Genomic DNA, 11,798 nt, shown 5'->3' with positions numbered 1-11,798 from the left:
AGGATGTCAATCAAAGTCAAAACCGGGCCCACGACCGAGGAGCTGGAAAGCCAGAAGGGCTGAATACAGGGCTGGGGGTGGAGGACCAGGGCCCCAGGCCCAGCAGCAGGGAGCAAGACCCAGATAGGAGGGGAGAATGCACAGACCACAATGAACAATCCAGTTCACGTGGTCAGAAACTTGTTTCCTCTTGCGGTATTTTCCAGTCCTTCTGAGTAAATCAAAGACAAGTCTCAGCTTGGTGATGACGGGTCCCTAACACCTGTCTCTCTGTTTCTTTTAACAAAGAACCTCTGGCAGCTTCATGTTCAAGGCCCGTCGCAGACAAAGGCCTGGGAGGTGTACTAAGGGCAATAGGTTTCATTGTGTTGATTTTTAGAGCTACCTTTCTAATTATAGCAAGTGATTCTGATTTTCCATTTAGAGTGGTAATCGGAAGTTTCTTTTTCAAAGAAATTTCCATAAGCGTAAGGGGGACTGCTGGAAGGAAAACGGCAAGTGGGTGATGGAACAGGTGGCGGCATGGTGGGGCCCCAAGGGGAGGGGGCGTGTGGCTGATCCGGAGGATGCTGGGAAGGCAGCGCTTGGCTGAGTTGCTGCAGGAGGGACAGGAAGCATCTGGAGAGCCTCTGAGCAAGTACCCCTCCCCCATTAGCAGGTGGGATTGCAACTGGGTTTGCTGCGCGGGGGTGAAGTTACAGCCAAAGGAACTTCCAGAGCCCACCCCAAACTGAGCCTCCAGGCCAGCCAGCCCTGGCCCAAGCCCCCAGACACTGGTAGGCGCTGGGTGACCCCCAATGGCCTCTTGGAATTCCAGCCCTTATTCTGTCTGTCCTGCCTGCCAGACCATGTCACTTGGATGTGGACATCCCAGGCCTGGTGCTGGAGCTCTCCCTGTCTCCCCGTGTGACCTTGAGGGAGTTCCTTCTCCAGGCCTGTTTCCCACCTAGAAACAGAGATGAGTGAAATGATCTTGAAGGGCTCTGAAGGATGAGAGGACCAGGGACATACCCTTATTACCTCCTCTTCCCTCTCCCCTCCAAAGTCGGGCTCAGTGGGAAAGGCCAGGGGAGGTGGGGGTGGGGGCAGTGTCACACTGATCTGAGTTTAATTTCCTGTTCTACCGATTGTGAACCGTGGGACCTTGGGCACGTCACTTCACCTGTCAGGGTGTCTGTGTCCTCATCGGTAAGAAGGGATAAGAATATCTCCTGAGCAGAGCTGGGCCAGCAGTGATGAGGAAAGTCTGGGACACACAGCTGGGCTCCGAAAGTGCTGGGGTTTTCATGCACAGGTGGCCTGTGGCAGTGCCCATTCTCCCGTCCTGGCTTGGGGTCAGGCAAGAGACCCACACCCCTGGCACAGGGGCTCACCAGGTAACCTGATCCCAGCCAACAGGAGGCCTTCATGGGAACAAGCCCCCTCAGGTCTAGGGCACGAGTGCCCAGAGTGGGGTTCCTGGGTGTGGGTGAGGCTGGCATGGGGCTCCCACCCGGTGCTCCCTGGGTCCTGGCTGGGGACACGTGAATGGGAAGAAGCCTGGGTGGGGAGAAGACAGGTGGAGCTTATGACCTTGTAGGTTCCTTCTACCCCACATTATAGGCTTTTAAAAATTTTCTCTCTATATACTACACACACATATCACATGCCTATTAAACTGCCCGTGTTGGGCACTTTTTCCTTCTGAGCGACTGTGTGGGGCACCTGAGATCAATGGCGTTTTACACTTGATGAAATGACTTACGCAGTCAGGAAGATCTTCTTCACCATTGCAAATAGAGCCGCGGCCTTTTATTTTTCCACAGAACACTTTAACTTTCTCTCTTAAGACGTCCAACATCTCCCATTCAAAGTGTCCTTCTCCTGGAATAAATTGAGAGACCCGAAGCTTTCTTCGTCCGTAAGTGTCACGCTGGTTTCTCTCCTCCAGAGCAGAGCCTGGTAGGGCCATTCCAGCTACTACCACACAGTGTCGCTGTTGAACACATTCTGGTGCAGTTTGGTCAAAGCCTGTTCAGGGCTACAGTGGTCTCTTTGTCCAGCCAGATCCCAACATGGGTCAAGCTGGTGCCCCACACGAAGATGCCGAGTAACAGCTTCTTTAGTTCACTTTCATAAGCTCAGCCAGATGGTTTAGGTCTTCAGGGACCTCCAGCCTCAAACACACATTGCCCCAAACCAGCCTGGACCATCTGCTTCAAGCCCAGTGTTGAACCTAGGTTATCGGTCTGGTCTCCCCTCCACTCTGGGCTCCTGGTGTCCTTTCCTGACAGCTGACTTCAGTCAAGGGCATTCCAACCCATCGGAGAGGTTCCAAGAACATTGTCCTTCAAATGGGGGAGGTGTTAAGCATTCGGTCTCACCCCGCTGGGTATCACTCCCCTCCCTCGGGGCCATGTCTGTGTAACTGATGGAGCCTCGTCAAGGGCCACGTAGCTTGTAAATGAAAACCCACCTGGACACCGAGTTACAGCATCTTGACCAGAGAATTGTTGGCAAATCCCCTTCCTACCAATGCCTTGTTTCACAGAGTCTTGTGACAGGATGATGTTCTAGCCCAGAGTCCTCCCACCCTTGAAAGGGTGACATACACCCCATCCCAGGGACAAAGCTGGCCTTGAAGAGCTGTGGGTGAGCTTTTGTTTAGCCGAGTTGGGTCTACACGCTAAGAAAGAAGACCTGGAATGGTTAGGACCATGGTGGGCATCTTGGCAGGCAATCTCGAGGGAGGAGGAGCAGAGAGGGAAGACAGGGCATCTGGTGAGAGCTGTCTGGAGGAAGAGGCTTAAGCTTTGTCCACAGCGTGCAATGCAAACCACCCCCTCCAGAGACCCCCCCAAAGCATCAGAAAGCTGGCTCTCACCCTCTGGCATTTTGGCAGCTGGGTTTGTGGTTTCCAGATGAGGTGAGACTGACATCAAAGGGACCCAAGACACAGGCAGAGGCTTCTGAGGACCCCGGGGGTGGGGGGAGCACACCTCGGATCCACACAGATGCGGACATGGAGGACCAGAGGAGGGGCTTGCCCAAAGTGTCACCCAGCAAGTTCAAGCCTCAAGTGGCTCCTCCCACTAAACACTCCCCCCCAACAGTCCGTGTCCCCTCCCCCCCACCCCGCCGTGGCCATGATCCCCAGTCTCCAGCCTGCCCGCCAGAGGGACTCAGTACAGATACTCCCGGACCGTGAGCTCCTTCAGCGTGAAGCCCCAGGGGCTGGGCTGGCGGAGCTGGCTCTCCTGCAGCTTCTCCTGCAGCGACACGAAGTCCTTGCCCAGCGCGTAGGCCAGGCGGATCATGGCGTCCAGCAGGGGGGCGTAGTAGCGGTGGCCCTCCCGGGCCTGCAGGCACTGCAGCGCCCTCTCCCCGGCCGCGAAGGCCTCGGCGGGGCGCTCCAGGTCCCGGTGGCACACGAGCATGGCGCAGAGCGCCGGCACCACCATCACCGGGCAGTGGGCCGTCAGCTTCTCCTGCAGGGGCACCACGCGCACCAGGATGTCCAGGGCCCGGGCGTACTGTCCCCCGCGCAAGCAACCGAACGCCTCCCGGAGCTCGGGCCGCGTGAGGAAGTCGATGAACTCTCGGGAGCGCCGCACGCAGCGGATGGCGTAGAGCAAGGTCAGGTACTCCTTGAAGGCCAGCTTGCGCTCGGAGATCATCTCCTCAGTGAAGTTGCCCACCAGATGCTTCTTGGGGAAGGCGATGTCTTCGATCTCTTCCCTGAATGTTTTGAGGAGGTTTTTCTGGAGCGTCTCAAAGTCTGAATAGCGCCGTTCCAGCACGGCTTTGTTGCTGTCAAAACTCCCTGTCTGGATGACGACGATTTGGTACATCTGCGTTGCAGAGAGAGAGAGAGAGAGAGAGAGAGAGAAAGCGAGAGAGCGAGCATTTGACTACATCCTAGTGGAAGGTTTTTCACTGGCAGAGTGAGCCCTGGCAAATAAAAATAATGATGATCATCATTTAAAGTAAACCCCGAAAATGGGCTATCGTTCTATGTAATTTTGTTGTAAATTGCCATCAGCATCTGCCGAGCTATAAAAGCGATCGGTGACAAGAGGCCACCTGAGAATAACAAACCCAGTGGCTCGGAGGCATCTTGTGGGACCAGGAGCACCGAAGCAGGTGGCGCGGGGGGCCCGGGGGTGCTCCGGCCTTTCCATCGTCAAAACGGGGCCTCCGGTTCCTGACTCAGGGAGCTTGGGTTTGAGCTGTGTTTCCCCAGCGAACGACCTGTGAGAGATGGTTTGGGGCGGTAGGCGGGCCGTGAAGTTCTATGGTAAGGAAATGATTGGTTTTCAGGTCTCTTTCAGTTAGAGAATCCTGATCAAGGGCTCCGGTTCCTTGGGTTATAATTCCAGCCCCGCTGCGGTCTAGCTGTGTGGTCTTAGGCGGGTAATTGCACCACCGGGGGCCTCAGTGTGCCCATCCATGAAATGAGAGGATAGTCATGGCACTTCCCTCGCCGGGGGAGGATGGAATGGGTTAACACTCGGCACCCATGGGGGACGGGGTTCAACCTGCAGTCAGCACTTTAGCACCCACTGTTGGCATTCTGGTCCCAGTTAAGGGGCCAGGTGGGGAACGAAGGTTGAGTCTGGCTCCTACTTGGACCTGAACACTGCCCCCACCACAGGCTCAAATCCCATTTTAATATTGAGCGGCGCCCCCAAGCCCAGAGGTTGCAGCCGGCCCTGGCACAACCAGCTAGAATCTAATGACAGCACTTAGCTTTCCCTGTATTAACTTTCAGGATTATCTTTTCTTTGTGCTATGTGATACTGATTTCCCTTTGGAAGATATTGATTTCGTGTTTTTAGAAAGCAATCTGATTTATAGAAAAAGAGGTTAATTGTTATTACCTATCATTTTATGCAATATATAATTAATGATTGGGGATATCAAAAACTGTGTTGAAAAGACACAGATGGCTGGTTCTGGCTGATATGGAATAAATCTGGGCTAGTTCCTTCTCGGGATCGGCGATCGTGACTCACTGCTCTCCAGTTCTCACAGTGCTTAACACAATACCCAGCGCGCGCGCAATCTTGCTTTTTGACCGTTGTCTCCCTTAGAACTCTGTTGGTCAGACTGCACCGGCCCATTTCACAGTGGGGCAAGTTGAGGCCCAGGGCCTGGAAGGAAGTGGTGAAAGGCACGCCCTCCCTGACCTATCTCAGCTTACCACAAACTTGGAGACTTTTCTCTCCTCGATGCGGGCGGACGCGACCTCGAAGAGCAGCTTAACTCGCCTCCAACAGCGTTTCTCCTTCCGCCAGTACTCCTGCAGCTCCCCGGTGGTCATGCTGGAGTTGGGGCTGGGGCTGCCCGGAGCGTCTGGAGGGACGGCACCCGTCAGCACTTGCACCAGGTCAGGGCGCTTTGGGACCAAGGGTCTGGGGACATGGCTGGGTCTATCGGGGATGGGAAGTCCGAATCTGGAAGCGCTGTGCCTAGCCTCCTCCCCGGCCCCGCCCACCCAGACTCTGGTTCCCGCAAACCCGGCCCGCAGCCATCCCCCCGCTGGCAACCTGAAATAGCCCCGCGTTCCCCAGCTGGTTTCTCCATTGCGACACGCAGACGCGTGTGTTGCACCATCCACTTCCGGCCTGCAGATTAGCCACTGTGAGACCCATGCTCCTGAAAAGCAGGGATGGTGGCTTGTTCCTTTCTGCACTCCCTAGGGCACTGACACAGTGGTGGGGGTTGGGGACTGAGCACACGCATCAGCTACCAGTGGAGGGAGCTACTGAAAATGCGGGGCTCCCGGCTCTGCGTGGTGGGCCCCTCTCCGCTCTCTCATCTCCTTTTCCACATCCCCTGCTTTTGCTTGCACGTGCTACTCCTTCTGCCTTAAATGCAACCCTCCTATCTCCCTACCTGGAAAACTCACAGTGTCTCTTAGAGCTCAGTGCACCCTGAGCCATTGTGATCATCTCGGGAAAGATGAGAATCCTTCCCCACCGAAATGCATTGATCCTTGTGCATGTGACTTCAAGAGGTATGGAGCCTTGGGGTGGGGTGGGGGGTGTTGGGGGGGGGGCTTCTCCACTGGTGTCCTTCCAGATCCAAGCCATAGGTCACTTCAACTGTCCCCTGGCATTAGAGTTAGAGCCTCCCACCTTGTCCCTACAACCTTTTGGGTGACATCTCAAATTATTTTTCACAGATCTGTTTCCCCACCAAACCTGAGGGCCAGCAGTGATGGGCTGGTTCCTTCCCCCTGGGGCTAAGGACAGAGCAGACGTTTCATAGGGAAGTATTGAACGACTCCCTGAATGAGTAAATACATTTGCTCCAGGAGATGGCGCTCTGGCGGACACTGTCAGCGCTGGGCAGTGCTGCTTGGCACTCACTGCTCAGAAATGTCCCCACTGGCTTCCTACTGAACGCACCTATGGCTCTCAGGCTGGGTCTTTCTTGAGCTAAATCACCCTGTTCTGGAGCTGCCCTTGGCGGATGAAGGATGGGACTGGAGGGCTGGTGAGTAGTAGCTTGGCCTCCTTGCCTTCTGGATGGGGCAAGTCTGAGATATGTTCTATAAGGTTTTCGGAGGACCCTTGCTGGGACGGAGCCCAATTGCCCAAAGCAGTCATCAACCCTTGATACTGGCTTCCTGCCCTTTCTTTCTTCGCTCTTTTCCTCAATGTACCCCTCCCCTGCTATGATTCCTGGGACCATCTCCCAGAAGAACAACGGACATCAAACACTTGTGCCAAGTTGAGAAAGCTGCTCCCTCTCCCGTGGCCCCCGTTGAAGGACCCAGTGTTTATATTTTGAATGTCTTCCAATCTCTATCTCTGACCACACTCCAAGCCCACCTAAGTGCCCTTCAGGTCCTGGACACGGGAGGTCTCGGCCAGCGGCTGATGCTTCCTGCCTGGTCCCTGCTGTGCACTTGGCTGTGGGTCCTGTCCATCCAGGGCTGCCGTAGTGCTTGGGACTGGCCATGCTCCAAGGCTGCCAGGGGGACAAAAGACAACAGTGAGTTCCCGCTGACGTTGGGGCTCCTGGAGGGTCCTTGGGTGCTAGGATGTGTGTCATCATCCCCACGGCTGAGCCCTCCCCTGCCCACCTAGCTGTCTGCCCAGCTGCCACATGCGAGGCTTGGGTCTACTGCCCTTTTGCTGGACTGATTGGTCCAAGGCCTTCTGTTATTGTACCATGCTTCTATGATTAAGTTCTCTGAATCTTAAGTGCGGTGATTTCAAGCCAAGGGAGTGGCTTTAGGGATTACTTGGGAGAAAGATGCCAGCCTGCCCTGAAGAACGTCCCGATATCCCATTTATGCTCCACGTGTAAATAAAATCTCAGTTCCCCAAGTGAGGGTCTGGGGACGTATCCTTCCCATCTCTCTCTCCCTCTTTAAGAAAACACTTACTGACAGTTTGTGGAACACACTTCGTAGGCATCTAAGTGCTTCACACCCCCTTAGTTCACACCCACAAAAATCTTCTGTGACTCCCAATCACAGAAGAGGAAACTGAGGTTTAGCTCAAGGTGATGCGGCTGGTGAGCCCGACCCACGAGCAAAGCTGAATGTCTGTGATGTGTCAGTGCGCATGCTCTGCCCTCAACACCCACTCGCTCAATTAACCAAGTCTGTGTGCAGGAGGAATTTTACCTCCATCTTATGATAAAGGAACCAGGACTTGGAGCTGCCCATGATCTGAAGGCTCGTAGGTGATGCTCAGGACGCATGTGGAACCATCCTTGGGGCCAGGGGGAGGGCAGCCAGCCGGAGTGGGGGGAGGGAGCTAGTTTATGCTGTAACTGTCTGCGACCCAGACCCGTGAATGGAGAGGACCGGGTGACCCCAATTCTCTGTGCCTCAGTTTCCCATAAAATGGGTATAAAAATGGAGCCTGCCTTCATGAGGCTGGCGTGAGGGTTAAGCTGGGGAGACCATGCTTGGGCTCCGCACAAACCAGACGCTGTATAATAAGTAGTCCCTGCTATTGATACGGGACCGTAATAGTCCTTGCGGAAATATTTGAAGATCGGTGACTCTCCACTAAGGTATAAATTGGCATAGAATTTAACACGTCTGAGACAAATTAGAAATAGGATGATGAAAAGATTAGCTTGGATGGAGCCAGGAGCTGGGGCAGCCCTTTGGCACAAAAATCCAAAATCAGGGCACCTGGGTGGCTCAGCTGGTTAAGTGTCTGCCTTCAGCCCGGGTCATGATTCCAGGGTCCTGGGATCGAATCCCACATCGGGCTCCCTGCTCGGCAGGGAGCCTGCTTCTCCCTTTCCTTCTGCCTGCTACTGCCCCTGCTTGTGCTCACTCTCCCTCTGTGTCAAATAAATAAATAAAGTCTTAAAAAAAAATCCAAAATCAGAAGGGTGAGATTTGAGGGAGCTCTAAGGGGCACATGGGACAGAGCTGGGACACAAACTCTGGTTGGCCCACTCTGCCCTGTTCCTGGCTCCGTGCCTGAACCCGCCCTGTGTCTCAACCCTTCTGCTGACTATAGCCTTGAGGGGTGGGACTCCTGCTGCGGTAACAGAGTCCCAGCTCTGTCCCTGGGTGTGACAGAGCCCATCCTGGCTCCACGGCTGTGGGGCCCCCCGGACAGGCCTGGCCTGGGGAGAGCTGAGGTCAGCTGGGGCCAGAGTTCCTCCTTCGGGGGGGCAGCTCTTGCTTGCTCAGGTGAAAGGAACGCTGGGACATTCTCCAGGTCGTTCTGTGCCGTTGCCCAGTGCGTGTCTCTCCAGGACCCTTCCTCCAGCTTACTTTATATGGATGGGAAACTGAGGCACAGAGCAAGGGCGTGGCTGGCCCAAGGCTGCACACACTTGAGCCACTAGGGCCTGCAGGCCTCATCAGCTGCTTCTCCCCTTAAGGGGTCAGGGCCTTCCATCCTGACCAGCTGTGGGTCTGTATGCAAGTTACTTAGTTATCTCCAGGCCTCAGTGTCCCCAACTGAGAAGTGTGGCTGCAGGCTCCATCTTGCCGACTAGACAATGGAGGGTGGGGGACGCATTCTCTAGAGCCTGATGGGTGCCCAGGCAGGGTAGTGAGTGGTCTTCATGCTCTATTACCTAATGGACGCTGGGTGGCCTAGGTTCTTGGAAGCCCAATGCTTCCTGTGGGCACTCCTAACACCTCAGTTGGCTCATCTGTAGAATGGGTGACAGGACAGCCTCAGCTGTCCCAGCCCTTCCAGCTCTGCTGTCCTGTTCAGGCAACTGGTGCCAGGTCAGAAGAAGGGCACAGTTTTCCCAGAGACCCTGTGAGACCCCGGGAATCATGGCCTTGGCTGAACGCACCGGTCAAGACCTGGGAAAGCTGAGAATGAACCCAGGGCTTTGAATAAAAATCAAATTCAGCAGTCAAAGCCAGTTGCCTTATGTTTTCTCTTATAGGGTTGTCTGGGAGTCACCATGAGGGGAGTGAAAAGGAGAAAGTATTCATTGGTGCATACACCGAGTCTTGGTCATCTTCCCCTTCCTCTCTAGGCCTCAGTCTCCTCATCTGTGAAATGGGGAAAACAGCCCGTCACTCCAAAAGCTCTTCGGGGACAACCACACATGAGGTTTTGTGGGTACTTCTCTCCCCTGTCCATACCCTCTATAGCAAAGATTTCTAGATTTGACCAGAAAATCCTACAAATGTTGGCGCTCTTGGGTAGGGGTCCTGTGCTTGGCCCAGGAGACAGAGAGGCTTCCCAGCCCCCTCCCCATCCAGCTGTGTGTGCGGACATTCTGCTCCTTCCCTCCCAGGCCTCTCCTCCCTCTGAGGGCTGCCTGCCACGGCCAGCCCTTCTTCTAATGGCTATACCGGGCCACCTTGAGAGCCGATGCTACCTTCCTGAGGGGCTGCAGAGGATTTCCATCAGAGTGAGAGATCCCAGACACTGGGGGGCACACTCACATTTGGGACTCTCCCAGGTGCTGGGAGCTTGTAACAAGCAGGTTTCCTGGCTCTTGACATAGGAGAGTCCCACCTTGTAGGTCTGGGAATGGGCCCTGGATTCTGCATTTTGCACAAGTGCCCAGAGGCTATGCTGACACAGGGGTTCCCTGGCACTACTTTTTGAGAAACACAGGTGTGGTGACTTATTCCCCTGCCTCAATAGTGGTTGTAGAAGTAGCTCAAAAGAATTGAAGTGATGGAAGTTCGGGGAGCTGCTTCCTGCTCTACTCCAATGAGCTAAGGAGAGCCCCACACATGGTGGCTGTCACCAACCCTTCCCTACCCCGCCCTGCCCCCAACAGGTACTGAAGGAGGGCCGCAGGGGGAGGGGGCTCAGACCACAGGGAGGGCAGAACCCCACTGAGGATGGGATCAAGCACTGACCTGAAGCCTCTCTGGTCTTGTGTGGGTCCAGGGGTCCGGGGGGAGTGTCACATGGCCGCCTTCAGCCCCACTCTGTTCCAGGCTCCAGCGAGCTGCTGCTTTTAAGTTCCCCGTTTGAAAACAGGAAATAGGCTATGTGACCCGCTCTTGGTGCCCCAGCCCATTGGCTGATGACAGACAGTATATTGAACCCCACTGACAGGTGGCCTCACAGGGCAGGGGTGGGGCAGGACGGGGCAAGGCAGGGCCAGCTCCGAGGGATCCAGTTCTGAGAGATCTAGATGGGCCTCACACAGCCTTGCAATGAGCTTGGCTGTCCCTCAGAGTCCCAGATAGTCTCTGGCATTCCAGCAGCATCCCCTATACCTCTTTAACATTCATTATCCTCCCCTGCGAGCTAGGCCTGGTGGGGGGTCTTCATGCTCCACTGACAAGTGCAGAAACAGAGGTTTGGAGCACAGAGCTGCAGGGATCAGAGCCAGTGCCTGGTATGGAAGGGAAATGGGGGTAAACTCACAGTTCCACTTGGTGCCTTTCTCTGGCAAAACTGCATTCAACTCTCCCGACAGAAAGTACCGGGGAAGTCAGAGCTCTGGGCTATGATATGATTCACAGCCACGAGTATTTGTGACCTTGAGGGTAGGAGACTGGGACAAAACAAAACAAAACAAAAACGAGCCTTGCCAAGAAGGCCACCATATATCTCTTCTGAGCTAGGATCCCCTCCTTCCCCATTAGAAGCAGTCCCACTCAGAATTCTAACTGGGGTCCCTTCTTTGCTTTTCTTTGTAAGTGACAACCTATGAACAGACCCTGAAACAATAGAGCTTAATTGTACTTACCTTGGAATTTTATATAAATTGAGCCACGCATAGAGTTTGTAGCTTTGGTGTCTTGTTTCCTTCATTCAACATTTCTGTGCATAAGACGCATTCATTTGTGTGTGTGCGTAGCTGGAGTTTTTTCATTTTTGTTGTTGTGTTGCTACGTTATTTGAATACATCATTATTTCGCCTTTTTTTTTTTTTTTTTTTTGGTCTGTGAATACACATTTGGGTTGCTTCTGGTTTGGGCCATTGTGATCAATGCTGCTGGGGATAATCTATGTTTATCCAAGTACCCGTGCTTCTGAAGGTGAAATCCTTGGGTCTTAGATTATGAATCACTGAATAGCTTTGGACTATGCTGGATTACAGCAAACGTTTCCCCCCACCCCCGTGGCTGTGGTCTTGGTGTTCCCAGGCACCGCCACAGCGCCTGTGACTTTTAGGTGCTCTGCGGTACCCCCCTACACTGGATGCGGTCAGTATTTTTTTTATTGTAGTCCTTCTAGTGGGCGTGTAGTGGAGTCTCATTATGGTTTTAAGTTGCCTTTCCCTAATGAAGAGTGACGTGGAGCATCTTTTCGTGGGCTTAGTTTCTATCCTTTTATCCTCTGTTCGAGTCCACTGTTCATTTTAAAAGAAGAGCGAATTAATGAATTAATTTAGGGGGG

General features: G+C 54.1%; 1 protein-coding gene across 1 annotated transcript; it reads right to left on the bottom strand.

Moving 5' to 3' along the window:
• Positions 1-1,764: 1,764 nt before the first annotated feature.
• Positions 1,765-11,362, bottom strand: SNX20 (sorting nexin 20). Its single transcript, XM_080829498.1, has 4 exons — positions 10,304-11,362; positions 6,819-6,957; positions 5,183-5,334; positions 1,765-3,830 (listed from the first exon to the last, which is right to left on the bottom strand). Exons 2-4 carry the CDS (start codon positions 6,946-6,948, stop codon positions 3,162-3,164), a joined length of 951 nt encoding a protein of 316 aa, XP_080685624.1. The 5' UTR covers positions 6,949-6,957; positions 10,304-11,362; the 3' UTR covers positions 1,765-3,161.
• Positions 11,363-11,798: the final 436 nt, after the last annotated feature.

The sequence above is a fragment of the Martes martes genome, assembly GCF_963455335.1.
Source record: "Martes martes genome assembly, chromosome: 17".
NCBI classification, from domain to species: Eukaryota; Metazoa; Chordata; class Mammalia; order Carnivora; family Mustelidae; genus Martes; species Martes martes.
Note: the sequence above shows the minus strand (reverse complement) of the source record. Positions and strands in the feature narration are given on the sequence as shown.

Coding starts and splice junctions, on each gene's coding strand:
- SNX20 (XM_080829498.1), bottom strand. CDS start 6,948: ATGGCCAGTCCCAAGCACTACGGCAGCCCTGGATGGACAGGACCCACA. Junction 5,335..6,818: donor AGGACCTGAAGGGCACTTAG/GTGGGCTTGGAG, acceptor CCGTCCCTCCAG/ACGCTCCGGGCAGCCCCAGC. Junction 3,831..5,182: donor GAAAAGTCTCCAAGTTTGTG/GTAAGCTGAGAT, acceptor TCTGCAACGCAG/ATGTACCAAATCGTCGTCAT.